This window comes from Cryptomeria japonica, chromosome 2, assembly GCF_030272615.1.
Source record: "Cryptomeria japonica chromosome 2, Sugi_1.0, whole genome shotgun sequence".
Taxonomy (NCBI): Eukaryota; Viridiplantae; Streptophyta; class Pinopsida; order Cupressales; family Cupressaceae; genus Cryptomeria; species Cryptomeria japonica.
Window position 1 is genome coordinate 76,350,055 of NC_081406.1, and position 18,004 is coordinate 76,368,058.

Here is an 18,004-nt window from a genome sequence, read left to right on the forward strand (position 1 = left end):
TGCAAATACAACACTTGAAGAGAAAAATCATCAACAATTGAGCAATGATTAGGATTCAAATAGCTGCAGCATATACCAACAATTCTACAAAAACTCTCCCTTACAAATGAGAGACAAGGAGGCATATATAGAGCCTCAAAAGAAATGAATGACTCAAATTGATTCAAGATCAACGACCAAGATTACAAGATAAAACCCTAATTAGGGTTTGTACAACCACCATTACATTGGCCAATAAGAAACGAGGGTAGGTAAGATAAATAATATTTGATGTAGCGCCATGTGTCACCTATTCCCTCCTTGAATGAATGTTGACTTGGTACCCTTTGATTGAACGAGTGGTGACTAGGATGCCACCTCAGCTTGCCTTATACACTTAACCAATTTGCCTTGTACATTCTTCATCTTCACAATGTTTGGAATCCCTTATGATACTTTACATTCCATCCTTATGTTAAGGACTTCCATGAATTGTTCCCTCCTTATGTTTGGAAAATTTTCCAATCTTGGAATCCTGAAATATTTCCCTCCTTGACGCACTTTGATATTGAAATTCCTTGATGTAGTTATGGATTTCTTGATGTAAAATCCTTTGTGTTCATTTCTTGAACTTGCTTTCCTTCATTTGTTCACCATCAAAGTGAAGTCTTCTTCATGATTGATCCAGTCCTCACCTTCGCCTTTTGGAATCTCTATCCGGAAATCCTCATTGCATGCATCCTCCTTCACCTCAAGCCCTGATCATTGTACTTCCTTCCCTCGTAACAGTTCTGCAAAACAAACAAGCATTGAATCAAACATCCATGTGATAAACTTGATTTCAACCTTGGTGGGAAATCCATCCGCATATGAACTGATCATTCCTCAAAACCATCCGCATTATCCTTGTCCATTCTTCAATTGGTGGAAATTTGATGCCTATCTGGACAACTTCCTTCCTTTGTAATTCCGCCCTGCAGTGGAAATCCGACCCTCATCCAGACTCACTGTCCTTGAAAATCTTGTGTTGACTGGATCACCATTCCATGGAGTGGAAATCCGGACACCATCAGGACTTTGTTCCTGACATTTGTCCCAACATGCGATAGGTAGTCTTAGAAAATTGTAGCACCAACTCTGGAAAATATGAAGGTCCGGATTAAAGTCTGGAAGGTTTTCCTTAAGAAAAACCGATTTTGAGACTTAGGATAAGTCTGATCATAATTGCTAAGTCTGAAGACACCCATGTAAACTCAGAAAATCAAGTATTTGGAGCCCAAAAATGAATGTCCAGGTCTAGAAATATCACTTGGAGGTCTGAAAACACTCAGAAAGTGACTGATTTTTTATATCAAAGTTGTAATAAAACTCTGATTTTCTGAGGACAAAGTCTGAATATGCCCTCCAATGTCTGAAAATACTCAGAAAATGGTGTATTGAAGTCTGATTTTCTGATTCTTAAGTCTGAATACACCCTCTGAAAGTCTGAAAATGGCTCCAAAAAGTCTGAAGACACTCTGAAAATGATGAATATCAATGGCCGGAAGTGGTCACAGCCATGTCACATGCTTGCATTTGAATTATTTTGACCTTCAAAACTCAGAAATAGTCACATCTGGGTACAACTATGTGGCTGGAAATGAAGTTTCAGTTTGAAGACAACCTGGTATACTTAGAAAAATATCAAAAATGGTGCTCGGAAGTATACCACAATTCTGAAAATGCTTGGAAAAGGGTGTGGAAAAGTCCGACTTTTAGTTCTTAAAGTCTGAAGACACCCTTCCAAGCCCCAAGGTCCAACAATGGCTGCCCAATGTCTAAAGACAACCTGCAACTTAAATAAATCAGTCATTTAAACTTGTCACAGTCATAGGAAACACCTGTATTTGATGAATTTCACCTTCCCAAAGTGAAGTTTGTCAAATCTAGGCACAAACAAAGGGCTGGTAAAAAATATCTAAGTTTGAAGACAAATCTGAAAATGGAGTTTCAGACTTAGATCAACAATGGAAGCTCCACCAAATGCCCAAAAAACTCATAAGAAATGATGCCCAAGTAAAATTTTTCAAGTTGGCAATTGGCTGGAAATGAAAATCAGTCTGAAGACAACCTGCAACTATGGAGTTTCAGACTGTAACAACAATGTCAGCCCTTGAAAATGCACTGAAAACTGCTCCAAACAACCCTTAACCAAAATCGCCTTAGTGTGGATGAGCTGGGCAATGAAGAATAATTCTGAAAGTGTTCCCAGCCAACAATGGAGGTCAAATCACTCCTAGCAATGGTGCCCAGCAAGGTCTGAAAATAATGGCAGCCACCAAGCATGAAGAAAATCACCCCAAACAACGGTGTTTACCTCACTGGGTAAACAGGAAGAATACAGAAACTGAACAGTAATGCACAATGCAAATACAAGAGAAGTACCAGAATAAGCTTGCCATTAATGTCAAAGGATGTTCATATTATAATCTGTCGTCAATATTACATGTCCTCCAACACCCGGAGATGGTACAATATATGATAGCCGAAGGGGTGCGACACAACCGTCGCGACTCCAACTACCCACCCGTCGGCTAACTAACTGACCGCCGTAACACATTATTACCGACGACAACATAAACATAACAACATAACATAATGATTATTCCCGACAACATCATCCCCCCCAAGAAAAGAAGTCGACTCCGACGACTTAATACAAAATAGAGATGAACGGCAGGAACTACTGACGCCAGTCGGGCCCGGATCTTATACACTTGCTGCGTCCTCGCCTGAAAACCTTTTCTGCTACCAACCGATGCTCAAGTGCGGATTTCACCAATATTGCTTCCTTTGCCATCACAGTCCTCTTGTGCCTAACCCAAACTTGTCTACAAAACACGTTTTTCAGTCTCAGCTTCCACCAACTGCTACTCAATTGATATTGTCTCCCTAGCCAATTTATCCTCGATAGCCACCCGTGCTGCTCTCCCGACATCCAACTCCTGGGTACGCTGAACTAAGTCTCACGCGACTAGTGCCTCCAACCTGGTGGTCAGCTCCTCCCGAGCCCTCTATGCATCCACCACGGCAACCTCACGTCCCGCCGAGACATAGTCCGAGTTCCTCAAAGCGTACCAGTCATGCCTGGAGGTGGCCACAATCCGTTGGCACAAATGCTAGGAGCCACCTCAAATCATCCATCACACTCCCCAAAGGCTAAAAACTGAACTGAATAACTCCCTGGTGTCATACAACTGCACAGACTTGCAATGCCTTCCGTCAAACTCTGTTTGTTCCCAACCTCCAAATCCGTCTCCCTCTACGGCTTATGGCTTCCCTGCCAATGCTTAGCTGCAGGCACAACACTTCCCGTGGTCTTCTGTAGCTCAAAATAAACTGGGGGTCGAGGGGCAGCGCCCCAGGTGCGCTCCCTGTCGCAGTACAGGGCAGGGTCGAGGGGCAGCGCCCCGCCACCAACACCAATTTACAACCTTCAGAACCCCACGAAAGTCCATGGCGCGCATCATTTCTGTGATATTTTATGATGTCAAAACCCTTCTTCTACACTCCAATATTTTCAGTGTCTAGGCTCCAGATGTCATCGAATCATTTTTCAATCCGTCGTCGTTTCTTTTTTTTTTTTTTTTTAAGGCACTGTAATGTCTCGCCATACCACCTCCAATCGTGTGGCTGCTTGGTCTACCTGTGGCGATCGTTTTGCCCTTACGTGGCTGTGTGGAATTGTGCGAAATCCCGCTCTCCCTAAGCGGCGGATCAATCTGTAAGAACCCTCGACCCCATCCATCCGCTTCACTCCCTGCGGTAGCTCGTGGGCTGTGTGTATTGATCCGGCCGTGCGGTGCGTCCCTTTCCCTGGCTGCGCGGTGATGTGCCTTCGGCCGTGTTCGGTGTCTTCTTCCTCCGCGGGGTTTTATTGCCAAGGTCGGTTGTGCGGTGTGGTCGCTTCTTCCTTTCCTCAACGGTGTGCGGCGTTTTATATCCTTGCGCGGCCTTCGGTGGCTCCCACCGCACGTTGTGACCACCGCACGATGGTTCCACCGCACGGTGGTCCCACCGCACGATGGTTCCACCGCACGGTGGTGTCACCACACGGTGATTCCACCGCACGGTGGTGTCACCGTCGGTGATTCCATGCACGGTGGTGTCACCTTGTCACCTTGGCCCCACCGTACGGTGGCCATTTTCCCCTTCTTTTTTTCTTTTTTCTTTTTTTTTTTTGACCGTACGGTCGGTATCATACGACCGTGCGATTTTTATTTTTTTTAAAGTTGTCTAGAGAGTCTTCGGCTCGGGTCCCCTGTCTCTGAGATCGCCCTTCATCCTTCTCGGTTTTTCTCGCCCAAAAGTCTCCTGCTTTTGTCCCGTGCCTCTCGAGTTGCTTGCCCAGCCTCTTAGGTCCCCTTCCATCCTCTCGGGTCCCCCTCCGGGCTCTCGAGTGTCTGTCTGGCCTCTCGGGTCCCCTGCGCACTTCGCGTGGTAAGGTTTCAATTTGTACCCGTTGGTGGCCAATCTATTTTCACTGGTCATTGAAAGACCTGGAACCACAAATTCTACAGGGACCACGACCTCCTTCCCGTACATAAGAAGAAGAAGGATAATAAAGATTTTGAAGGCTGCGGCCTTCCACACAGGGTTCCAATCGGTGCCAACACTCTTCGGATTATTTACGTCGCCAGGGTTTGGGGCGTCTCCCTTCCAATATTCTTTGTATTCCGGCAGGTACACCTTTGTTGGTTGCTCTGGTTCCTCTACTTCGAGCCTGTAGCTTTGGAACATTTCGTAATCCTCCATTTGCCAGTGGAAGAGCCCGTTAGTCGAGCATACCTCATCTTCAGAACATCCCTCCAATTCTAGCACCCCTTCACTGTTTGGCTCCATCGCGTTCTTGCCCTTACTTTCATCGGGACCCCCTTCCCCTTTATTAGAGTCCTCCGAGTCGGAAGAGGCGAGCTCTTCGCCGACATTTTGGGTGTGTAGGTCAATGGTATATTTTCGCCCTCCCTTCTCCATGGAAAGTGTATTTTTCTTCCAGTTGTGGTTTACCCTTGCGTTGATCAACCACACTCTCCCCAGGATGGCGTCATAGCCTTTCTTCTTCGAGGGAATAACCACGAAATCTAACAAGAATGGTTGCGTACCAATTGTCACTTGCTGGGCCATCAACAGGCCGAGTGGCTTAATGCCGTGTTGGTCCGCTCCCACCAGGTTGAATGTGGGTGGCCACAGGGTGGGCTTCCCCAGCCGCTTCCATGTTTCTTCTGGTAGTACATTCACCCCAGATCCTCCGTCCACAATGGTGTCCTTCAAAATGGTCCCACGGATACGCATTTCTACCACAGCTGGGTGTCTACCACTGCTCACGGCTAGTAACATCGAGTCAGTCGAAGGGCTGACGGAAACCTCCACCTGTGGTGTACTCTTCGTAGCGGTGGCGGGAACCCCTACCTGTGGTGCACTCGACGATGCGGTGCTTTGCACATTGGTGAGGATGGCAGTCCTCAATTGTGGCATAGAGTCTAGAAGGTCTTTTACCTTTATCGGCACCTCTATCTGCAAGATTTGCTCAATGATGTTATTTTCCGCTTCCGTACGGAATGATGTACTCGCCACCTCGTTGTCCCGTCGTTCGGTCGTCATCTCACGTTCAATATTGGCCTTTGCCTCCCGTAATCGCTCCTTCTCCGTACGGGGGTCGGGATAAGTGGCTTTTTTCGTCTGGGCGCGGGTGATCGCCAATACTTCTTTCTCACCAGTCTTCTCAGCCTTCTCAATGTTGAGGAGATTAACCCCTGCCTGCGGGCAATTTGTGTCCTCATGGTCGCCTGGCCCACACCAACGGCAGAGGTGCTGAGGGGTGGCTTCCTTCGTGCAATCACGGGCGAAGTGCCCCCACTGATTACAGGCCCTACATTGGATAATTGGCCGGCCCTTGGCGTCATACTGGATACGGCTTCCGTTATTGTTATTGTTGCCTCTTCCTCGCCTGTTGTTTCGGTAGCCGCCAGACGAGGCGTTGTTGCTCACAGGCTGGGACGTGCCGGCTGACGCAGATGGTTCTGTAAAGAGAACCTGTTGGTTACGGGTCCTCATATTGTACGGACACTCCTTGGTAAGGTGTCCGGCAATCTGGCAAATATCGCAAAATGCTTTTTTCGGACAAGACCCCTTGGTGTGTCCGTTGGTACGGCAATCCGTGCACCATAAATCCCCTTCGTCGCCTTTGCTTGTGCTTCCTTTGGTTGCCTTTATCTCTCTCATCATTCGCTCCATATCTTTCTGGAGAGCCCGTACCTTCCGATTAGAGTCGTCATCACTGCTATCACTTTTGTCAGAAGAGGAATCATCCTCTGACGAGGATTTATTTTTCTTCTTCTTGGACGTCTTTTGTTCACTTTCTAAATCCATTGCCCTGTTATAGGCGTCGGAGTATGAAGAGGGAGGTACTATCTTCATTTTTCGTCTAAGGGATTTCTTTAGACCTTCCACGAACCACCGTTTTTTCAGTCCGTCTGCTGGCTGGTTCTCCATCTTTCCTAGCAGCTCTTTGAGCCGCAGGCTGTAGGTTCGAACAGTCTCGTCCTTTCTCTATTTCGTGCCGTAGATTTCGGCTACGATCTCATTATCGTCTCTTAGGAGACGAAACTCTGCTTGAAATTCCTTCTTCAAGTCTGCCCATGTGCTAATTTTAGCCTTATCCATATCCGAAAACCAGTCGATGGCTACGCCCCTCAGGGTTGCGGGAAACTGTGTTACCCACTCGTCCTCATCGGTAACACCATTCGCTCCCCAAATTGTTTCACAAGTGCGACAGTGGCAGACAGGGTCTTCTTTCCCATCCCCATGGAACTTTGGAAGTTTTTGTTTTTGTGCCATACCTTGCCTTTTTACTGCTGGTGGCTGTTGTCCTACTCCGGATGGGTCAGATCCTATAAGGGGTGCTTGACAGCCGTGCCCCGGTGTCCCTCCGACACTCCTGGCAGCCCCGGTGTCTTCTCCTTCTTCTGCCTCCTCCCCACTCCTTGGAGTTTTCCTAGCCTCTGGTGTGTGTGGCAAGTCCCTCAAATCCTTCAACTGAGTTTTGGTACACTCTATCCTACGGCGGGTTTCCGCAAGTAACTCCTCCTGACTCCGTGGGTGGCCGCTGGCCTCACCGTCCCCTTCGGAGCGTTCCTCCTCTCTTCGCTTATACCTCTGTCGCCTTTCCGCTTGCTGTTCAAGGATCAAGGCACGTTGGGCTACTGCACGTTCATCTATATATTGTTGCTTATTTTTGTCTTTATTCAGTGTATTGGGCATTAATTCCCAACAGCTTTCTATATACTTAATGACATAAAAAGTAGAACACTTTTATTCATTCATAATGTGGAAGACAAGTTTATGCCAACAATATGACATAATTATTACAATAAGTGTTCTTTATTCCGTCCCGTATGGCTCACGGTTCAAATGCCCCTGACCTGGCGCCATCTAGTTCTGCTTCCCGTTCCTCGTACTGTTGCAAAATTTCTTGGCGTCGCTCCTCCCGGGCAATTTCCTCCACGCGAGCTTGTTGTGCCAACGATGCTTGTGCTAGCAATCGGGGGAGATGGTTCATCAACCGATTTACCTCCGGACTCACTTCCAACGCTGTCCACACGGCACTTAGTGGGACTTCCGCCTCCGCTGCCTCTCGTCGCACGTAGGTCTGAATGGCTACTTGGAGTAGAATTGAAAATTCTCTTGTCGTGGTGTCTTCTCCTACGTAGAGTTCTGTTTGGGCATCGTCGACCTCCGGGTTCACCTCACCAACGGGTAGGCCCATTGTGTCTGTGCGCCATCCGTGTCTCCTGTTCCCGAGTTCGTGTCGGCAACGGCGCCAAATGTTTACCTCACTGGGTAAACAGGAAGAATACAGAAACTGAACAGTAATGCACAATGCAAATACAAGAGAAGTACCAGAATAAGCTTGCCATTAATGTCAAAGGATGTTCATATTATAATCTGTCGTCAATATTACATGTCCTCCAACACCCGGAGATGGTACAATATATGACAGCCGAAGGGGTGCGACACAACCGTTGCGACTCCAACTACCCACCCGTCGGCTAACTGACTGACCGCCGTAACACATTATTACCGACGACAACATAAACATAACAACATAACATAATGATTATTCCCGACAACAAACGGCACAAAGCACTCCCAAATAAAAATCGAAACTTTCCCAGCTATGGCACCATTCCAAAATTCTGAAAATGTTTTCGATGGCAGCTCGGATCTACAACAATGGAGGTTGGAACAGCCAAGCTGGAAAAAATGGAGGAGGAAAGAATCCTCAACCCAACACTTCACTTCAGCACTTTGCAAAAACATTCGCCAATAAGGGAGAAAAATCACCTTTCATGGAGACACCTGGTAGATTTAATAATAAAATAATGCTAAGGCTCCTCTCTTATACTTGGTTTTACCTCTCACTTTCACCGTACAAGCAATGTGGGATAAAACACTTGCTTAAATACTTGCTTGGTGGAAAACTAACTTGCCTCTAGAAGGTTCAAAATATTAAATGATTATTGCAAGTTATTTAATTTTGCTTTAAAAATTTTAAATAATCATTAATCATTATTTAAAAGCAATTAAAATGGGGCTTACTTATTAAAATATTGCAATTTAAGTCCAAATTAAGCCTTCAGGGGAAAATCGACTTGGGTTGGGATTGAAAAATCTCTTTAAAAATCATTAAAATTGTCAAAAATTCCCCATAAGGGAAAATCAATCCTAGCTAAGATAAAAATCCATGCATATTTTCATAAAAAATGCACACAAAACTCCCCAGGGGAAAATCAATGGTAGTCTGGATTGAAAAATCCATACTCCAAACTCACTTTGCTTGGAAAAAAACTCCCTGGTGGAAAATCGACCTTAGTCTAGATGAAAATCCAGACTCAAAATTCATTAAAATGCTCTCAGTGGAAAATCGATTTCTGTCTAGATGAAAATCCGGACAAAAATCCGCAGTCACTTGTCACAAAACATCCTGGCGGAAAATCGACCCAGTCATGGAATCATCCTTAACATTGTCTGCACTTTAGTCCGCACTCCTAGTGGAAAATCGATGGTAGTTTGGATAAATCTTGACACTTAGCCAAATGTTAGCACTTCCGGGGAAAATTGACCAAGGCATGGATAAATAGTGGGGGAAAATAGTAGCCAGTATGGATTTTAGGGGAAACCCATGTGTAGTGTGGATTTTGAGTGGGGGAATGGGTTGGGTAGTCTGGAATGTGAGGGGAAAAGCACCTGTAGCATGGAATTTGACCTTTTTACCCTTGGAATAAGGATTTCCCTTAGGATTTTATCATTTTAACCACTCAAAATCACTTAGAAACTTTAAATTTAGACTGGACTTAGGCAAATTTTCCAAAAATATGAGCAAAACGCTAGGAAAATATTGGAATAAAGTGCGAAATCAATTTAAATAATACCTTAGGAGCGAGAAAACAACTCCAAAAAGTCTGGGAATACCTTGGCACTTTAAAATCACCGATGTGCGTGTTTAAAAACACGTTAACGCTCAAAAGGTCATCACTTAGACAAAATTTAGGATCACTCTAACATTTTGATATTTTAAACACATGATCCTATTCAAGATTCAAAAACCCTCTCATCGGCAAAGGCAAACACTAGGAAATTAGGCAAAACTTCTACTCTAAAAAGCAAAAAGTGGGGGGTCCCCATTTGCAATGGGGCGATGTGTGAAGACGTCACAACAAGACCTTAAGGAGGAAGTCTATATGACCCATTTAGAGGGATACATTGCACTTGCTACAACATGGATTTAGTAGGCATCCGTATGATCCAAATCTCTACCTCAAGGAACAAGGGGGGGGGAGATTGTCATTATTAATGTACATGTTGATGACCTAGTTATTATAGGCAACTCAGAAACATTGGTTGAGACAACCAAAAATGATCTCTAGAAAGTATTTGATATGACAGATTTCAGGCTACTACACTATTGTCTTGGCTTAGAGGTATGGCAAACTAATCACCATATTTTTGTAACTCAAAGAAAATATGCCAAGACATTGTTCGAGAAGTTTAGAATGATGGATTTCAAACCCATGTCTACATCTATACAATCGAGATTGCAGTTATCTATTTCTGATCTGTCTCTTGAGGTAAATGCAACTCTCTATTGACAGATGATCTAAGTTTTGTTTACTTGACTTACATTGGACTAGATAACAATTTTGTTGTTAATTATCTTTCACGATTAACCAAAGATATGTCATTGGAAAGAAGCAAAATGGGTACTAAGGTATATCCATGGTACAATGAATCATGGTTTGGAATATAAAAAGAATGATTAATTTATCTTGATTGGTTATACAAATGTAGAGTATGCGGGTTTTGTTGATGATAGAAAACTCACATCTAGATTTATTTTCTTTTTAGATCAGGTCCTATTTCTTGGGGAAATAAGAAATAGTCCACAATTACTTGTTCCTCAACATAATTAGAATATTGTGCAGTAGGTGCAACAGTTTGTGAAGCGGTTTGGCTGTGTCACATATTAGAAGGAATCAAAGTACCTCAAAATCAAACCATAATCCTTGATTTGTGACATTCAAAGTGTTGTCAAGCTTGTTCGCAATCCAATGTTTCATGAATGAACTTAGCATTTGAAGTTGATTGCCACTTCATATAAGAACATGTTCAACAAAACAATATTCAACTCCAATTCTGCTCTACTTAGGAACAATGTGCTGACATCTTCACCATGCCTTTTGGACGTGTGAAGTTTGATACTTTTTAGAATTCTCTAATCAGTAGTTTAAAACAATGATGTAATAAGGGGGCAATTTTGAATATTCCATCATTTTCCAATATGGTCTGTTCCATTTTGTTTGTTTGTTTTCGTTTGTTAGGAATTTGAAGAACATGTGAATGCATGGTTAGTCATTTCTTTCATGTATAAATCTATCTCATAATACAAATCAAAGCAGTCTTTTGCATCCTTTGATAGATACCTATCTTGCTTCTCTGAGATGTGTCCCCATATCTGTGATGGTCTCAAGTACTAGTAGATGTGTCTCTTGGACTCAATGGTGTAATGCTACATTAGTTTGTTAGCAGCAAGTCTATGATGGGTGATTTGAAAAACTAACTTTATTCATTGGGTTTATTTCAAACTAGCCACCTGGGAAACCCTGTCCGAAGTAGGGGGAGAAAAATCTTACCTCTTAATCAGTTCACATGGCCGTTGACTCAGAATCATGACCACTCCAGACAAACTAAAATCTTAACCACTTCAGACAAACTATGTTGCCAGAAACCCAGCATCTGATTGACATTTTTTTCTAGATGAGAAATTTTTCTACTTTGTGGGACAAAACAACCATTTCTTAGCCGTCCACTCTATTTTACAGCTTCAAAAATTTGTTTTTTGGTGGATGCAGAACCTGCCCATTTTCGACATTTTCTCCTGTTATGGGCTGCTTCCAAGTTGTTTTTAATTAATTTTGATATATTTGTTCCTTGAAATATATCCTCATTAGACATGATGCGTGGTGTCCACATTGTAGAAATTAATGGCTGTTGCTTTATACTCGTTTATGTGATCATTTGTAGAAATTAAAATGTTTTATTTGAATGCTTATAAAAGTTCAAACTTTTTTGGGGATTTGAAGTTTCGGTTTTGGAGGGAAAAGGTTTCAAATTGAAGGATGGCCTATATATACATGTTTGGAGCTCTCATTTCTATATGCTTACTTTGACAACTTAATGTCATGCTGTTGGAATGAGCTCAGGGAGTTCTTTTTCTGGTTGAGGACGAAAACCCTCTTCTTGTTTGCTGGTTTCGGTGGTGAAACATCCAACCTAGCTGGTTGGTGGTCTTGGTTTTGATTTGTCAGCAATTTTAGCTTGGTTTGGTGTGATGGTTTTGAAGATATCAAAGATATATGAAGTATTTTGATGTGGGTATTGTGATTTTGGTGAGTGGTGAGCCTTTTTGAAGTGCTATTTGAATTTGATGAAGTTTGGAAGCAATTTCAGTGTGCTGGTGTGAAATTTTTGAGTAGCTGGAAATCAGATTTATGCTCATAATTCAGTGGGTCTGCTTAGTTTCATTCTGGGTATCATTTCATTGCATTCCTCATAGCTTGGCGCCTTTCTTCAAGGTATTATATGCCTCTTTTGGTGAAGGACTGATTTGTTATTACAAATCGCTCTCCTAGGGAAAAGATCCAATCTTGCCTTGGCATGTGGGAGCTGATTGTGGGAATTTCTGAGCATTGTGGTCTGTGAATTCTTCCCAAAGCTTGCTGTTGCAGACTTCCCGAGACACGTTTCTGAGTATTCTGAGCCTTTGTTCTTGTATTTATGACTGGTGATAAATTGGGAACTTCATGGCAGATGTGTAGCTACTTGTATGAGCATTTTGAAGGTGTATCAGACCTAAGACAGCAAGTAGAGTTACCTTTCTGAAGGCATATTGCGCTTAGTCTTTCTTGTCAAGTGTTTACTTGTAATATAAAGTTGAAAGACAAAGAATTCTGATTTTATGATCACCAGCACTTGTAGCTCTTATATTTCAGTTTTGATGAGGTTTATGTTGCTTTCTATATATGTATGCTTGCTTTGAATGCTTGGGACACCATCAAATCAGATGATTACTTGCAATTCCTTTGTATTGGTAAACCATTGCATGCTAAAATTTACATTAGTGAAGACCAAGAAAAATATCAGGGGTGGACATTACAGTGGTATCAGAGCATAAGTTTTCCCTGCCAGCCTGTTGGGTAGTGGTCGTTAGTATCAGAAATTTTGGGAAACAAAGAAATTTAACACACGACAAATATGTTTCTTCAATTCATCTATTTTTTCAAATGAGGTATTAGAAATATATAGGAGTTAAATCTCCTAATTTATATGAGGAACTCTTATAATTGCTTCTATATTTAGATGAGTCTTTCTAACAACTCAACGAACAAACAAACCTCAACAAATAATTATTTTCACATCTGTAATAGCTACATGAGTTGTGTTTCCAACTCACATAATTAACTTACGTGAACACTAACAATACATTTCCCAAGATTCCCCCCCTTAGTGTGAACATGGTAAGAACTCACACCCTTCATCTGCAGTAAGCCCAACTCTTCTGGCTTATGATCTTGATTTAAACAAAAGGCACCTCTCATCAACCTTTCATGGTTTCAACACAGGTTTACCACAAACTTGGACATGAGTAGGAACATGCTCATCTGTTTACCTCATATGGTTTTCTGGATCACCACTAACCTCTTCAAGATCCATGAATTGCATTACACTAGTGTATTTGTTCATTACACTATTTACACTAGGAGGTTACATAAGAAAACAACACACTTATAAAAATAGCCACTGTTGTTGATCGTGTCACTCAATCTCCAACAACATCTAGGAAATTGTCACTGCCATTGGAGATAGAATACTGATGTTTTATCCCCCCTTAATGTGAAAATTTCCAATTATTAAAAACATAGAAAATAGAAGCAAAGAATGATATTCCTTTTATATGAGCTAAACACACATACAAAAACTTGTATAGGCATTAGATCAAGGTATACTGGTTTTAGTGTGGTAACAATTTTGCATGTGGTTTGCAGGTAGAAAAATGGGTTGATGCACACACTGGGCAGTCCACAGGACGAATTGGACATCCCGATTCTCTGCTGAGGGCAGTTGACACTCTTATCAATTGTGCAGGTGTGAATGCTGTAGCAGTTGTTGGTCGGTTTCCAGATGATAATCTGGATGAGTTGGAGGACTACCGACAAGGGAAGGTCAGGTTTAATCAAGCTCATGCAGTTGGGCCCTTCTCCTCTTCAAACTCATGAAGTATATTTATCATTTTTTCTTGAGCAAATCCTCAGGAATTTATTTTCCTTGAATGCATGGAAAGTTTGATTCTAATGAAATTTATGCTTGTGAGAGATGGTATCATTGTCTCTGCGTTGTAAAAGCTTTTCTGTGAGAGTTGTTGCTGCATGAATATGGATCCAATAGGCGATACGTGGAAGTTTATTTCGTTCTATTGATTATTGCTTTTGTTTTATGTTTCCATCTTCAGTAGCTCTTTTAGTTAGGAATAATAGCATGTTGGGTGGCATACTGTCCATTGTGTTGTCAATGTTCTATCAGAAAACCTTATCATCAAAATGATAATTATCTTAGTTCTGTGTCTTTAACAGGGAGTGGACATCTTGGCAGGCGTAGAGGCTATAATAAGCCACCTTGTGGTAAAGGAATTCCACATTCCTTGTGCACATGCTCCTGCATTATTACCTCTTCCCTTAGATTCATCGCTTTGTCCTAGGTCTGCTGCAGAAGAGGTACAATAACAACAGAAAAACATACATCCGGAAAGTAAAGGTGTTTTTCACTTTCATATCTTTCTTAAAATTTGAAAACTTTGGGCTTTTTCATGTTAAATGGAATGATTGCTTTTTATTATATGGATGCGTTAGATTGGATATACCTTCTTGCCATCTGTACTAGCTGGTCTAAGCAAGGCACCCCAGTATGTTGTAAAAAAGGAAGAATATCCTGGTTTTGTCTCAAGGCATGGTTGTCTATGGGCAGATGTTGTAGACAGTGTTGTTGTTCCTATTGATGCTTGTGGTGGGTCTGGAATTCTTGCATTTGGAAAAAAAGTAGGATATAAGGTAAGAAGGAAAACCTATCCTTAACTTATGTAAAAGGTCATTTTGTAAATGCATCAGCTGTATTTCAATATATTTCTTTCTCGGTATGGAGGAAAATATATTGTGATAACTCATTCCTTGTGTTTAAAATTTTCAGCCACTGATTATTGGAGTTGAGGAGAATGAAACAGTTCTGGACGACACTCCTGATAAACTAGGTCTTAATGTGGTATGACATAATTGCTGCAAATCTATAGTTTCTGTAAGATATATAAATTAAGTAAATTGTTATATATTTTTTCAGAAAGATCAAAGAAGGCTTTGACATTATTAAAATTTTTATGATAGAAACGATTATAGGAGTAAGTGAATATAAGCTGAATTCTGGTACTCTGGTTATATTATTTGAGGATTAATTAGATGCCATTTCTTACAAACTAATTATTGTTTCTGCAGTTGAAAGTTGCGAACTATTGGGAAGCATTGGGTGTCATTGCTGCCCATAAGTCGGGGATTGATCCTAAATCTCTCCGTAGAGATGGGGTGAAACACATTCAATTTTCATCGTCGATGCTCCAGCAGAATTTTATTCCAGATTCTGGACTACAGAATTCCACTGTTTTACATTGACTTTGCGTTGAAGAATGTTTTATCTTTCCAGATTCAAGTACTTTGATCTTCATCAACAGGGAAGGTGCATGAAGTGTGTCATTTCGAGGACCAACTTCAACTTATTTGCTTCATGCACGTGATTTTCAATGCTGAGAGGGACAAGTTATTTTGAAGTGACCATGTTTTTAAGAAACTGGTACAGGTAAATACCACACTGTTCAGCTGCACAATTTCAACTTTACACTTTCAACATTTCATGCTACTGATACTGCCATGATGTCTAAATTTACATTCCCGTGGAATTAAGCATTGCAATGCATCTCCTTTCAAGGTGTTACATATTTACATGCGAGAACTAAAATCATAGTATATCTTTTGCCAAGGTGTAGGAGAAGATGATTACAATAGTTTTTTCTTTATTTTCAATTTGAATTTGTATCTCACATGGCCTTGTTGATTGGAATACAGACTACTGGAATGTCCTTATAAGTTTTATCTAAAAACATTGCAAAACAGAGGGGCTGTTTCTGCACGAGGAAAAAATCTATGAAGTGCATATGTTGCTGCAGAAGAATTAAGGATTTTTTCATAGTCAAACCTTCATTACATGCTGACTATGCATTTGTATTATCTACCTTATCAAATCACCAGGGAAGTATCAATCTCTGTTAAATACAACATTATATTATATTTTGAGAGATCAGAATGAGCAGCTTTTCTTCAATCTTTTTAATTGAAGCGATGTTGTTTATTATTTTGCATTCTTATATTTTCTTGAAATAAACACCAAATTATTGAGTTGTACCATGGAAATGTAATTTGGAATTTTCTTGAAATTGTTATAATTTAACACACTTTTGATCTGGAACTTGGAAAGTAGAGATTGTATTAACTTGTTTGAACCTAGTATGATATTTTTTAATGATGAGTACAAGAGGCTTGTTGGTGGCCCTTATTCCTATATCAAAAGATAAACAAGAAGAAACTGCCAATCTAATTATAAAGCATCTGTGCATTAAGAATAAAAAACAAGGATGTATTCCATCCATTATCTTTGGAAAAACAATTGCACAACTGTGGTTGAGTAATTTTCATCCAAACATGTTACCGACTCCAAGATAACATTGGTTTATAGTTGTGCTCTCCGTCCCTGCAATCGTTGGTTCTTCCCACGCTTTATCTGTTGCAGGGTCTCTAGGGTGCGTTGATCCCTCTGTTGACGCTGCTGCGGACTCGGCTGCCGTTGCTGCTCCTGGCGTTGGTTTGGCTCGCCCGTGTGTTGCTCCCTGCAGTTCCCCTGTTCCACCTGTGGCCTTGCCTTTGGCAGAGGGTGGTTCTGCCCCCCGCGTGGGTGCCTCTGTGCCCACTGGTGCTACCCTTTTGGTGGAAGGTTTTCCTTCTGGTTCCTCCCGTGCTGCGATCGTTGGTGCTTCCCACTCTTTCTCTGTTGCACGGTCTCTAGGGTGCGTTGATCCCTCTGTTGACGTTGCTAGAGACTCGACTGTCGTTGCTGCTCCTGGCGTTGGTTCAGCCTGCCCGTGTGTTGCTCCCTGCGGTTCCCCTGTTCCCCCCGTGGCCTTGCCTTTGGCAGAGGGTGGTTCTGCCCCTCGCGTGGGTGCCTCTGTGCCCACTGGTGGTACCCTTTCGGTGGAAGGTTTGTGCCCTCCCCCTTTCGTAGATGCCCTTCCGGGGAGTGTTGTTGTTGCAGACTCTCAAGCTCTTGTCGTTGCTTCTCAACCGACTATTATTGATGTTGTGGGTACTAAGGTTCCGCCTAGGCCTTCCTTTGCTAGCAAACGCAACTTTGCTCGTGTGGCCAGATCTACTGCCCAACCTTTTGTTAGGATAATGGGTGAACAACTGAGGGGTGGGGGGGGTGAATCAGTTGTTAGCAGATTATATCAATTAATCCACTTAATAACCTTTAACCAGATGAAGTACCGGAACAACAAAAACAGATACCGGTAAGCAATGAAACTTACCAATAAAGCAGATAATCAACACAATGCAACCATACCACATAACACCATGATTTGTACGTGGAAAACCCGGAAAGGGAAAAACCACAATGGGAAGCCTACCCACAGTCAGATGATACTTATGCAGAAAGTATGTGATACAATGAGGGGCCTGCACATGCAGGAAGGCACACTGCCTAGAGCGTACTGCTCATTACAAAAGAGTCTCACTGACTACATAGAGGTTATAACCACCTCAAGATAAATGGACAACAATCCAGAATAATGAACTGCCAGAGATAGCATCTACCATGCTTGATTACAGTCTCGGTTAAGCTCAATACCAGAGGCCTTTAACCTCTTCCTTAATCCCAATTTGATCATCTATGATTGACCAAATGTCCTTCGCATATGATATTGCATTTCAAGACCACGACACTTATTCCCCATGATCTACAATGAGATCTTACATCATTTTATACCAACCCTAAGGCCTAAGCCAATTAGGTCGGCCACCTAAAAGATATTACAATAAGATCATTACATAAATCCATATTACAATGATATGCCATGTCGCCTTAAGACCAAAACAACAATAACCAATCCATAGAACATCCCAGTTCATCCCAGTAACGTGTAGAGTACACGTTAACATAATACCGGTCCATAACCTAGAAGGTACCGAATCTATTCTGGGTCCACCACACCAAAGCAATGTCTTCAAGCAGTTGAAGTAAGATCAGAGAACACCTTCAACATCCTGAAAGCTGCACCAAC

The 18,004-nt window shown here is 42.1% G+C and overlaps 1 protein-coding gene across 4 annotated transcripts in view; it reads left to right on the plus strand.

The window, feature by feature from the left end:
* Positions 1 to 16,086, plus strand: part of LOC131070753 (uncharacterized) — a 58,856-nt gene extending 42,770 nt beyond the window's left edge. For 2 of the 4 annotated variants that reach the window (XM_058006386.2, XM_058006384.2), the window contains 6 exons: positions 13,620 to 13,820; positions 14,205 to 14,345; positions 14,481 to 14,678; positions 14,815 to 14,886; positions 15,114 to 15,471; positions 15,738 to 16,086. In XM_058006386.2, coding sequence (XP_057862369.1) covers positions 13,620 to 13,820; positions 14,205 to 14,345; positions 14,481 to 14,678; positions 14,815 to 14,886; positions 15,114 to 15,287 — 786 coding nt within the window. In that variant the 3' untranslated portion in view covers positions 15,288 to 15,471; positions 15,738 to 16,086. The remainder of the gene's footprint in view (positions 1 to 13,619; positions 13,821 to 14,204; positions 14,346 to 14,480; positions 14,679 to 14,814; positions 14,887 to 15,113; positions 15,472 to 15,737) is intronic. The other 2 variants (XM_058006387.2, XM_058006385.2) reach the window with 1 other exon arrangement.
* Positions 16,087 to 18,004: the final 1,918 nt, after the last annotated feature.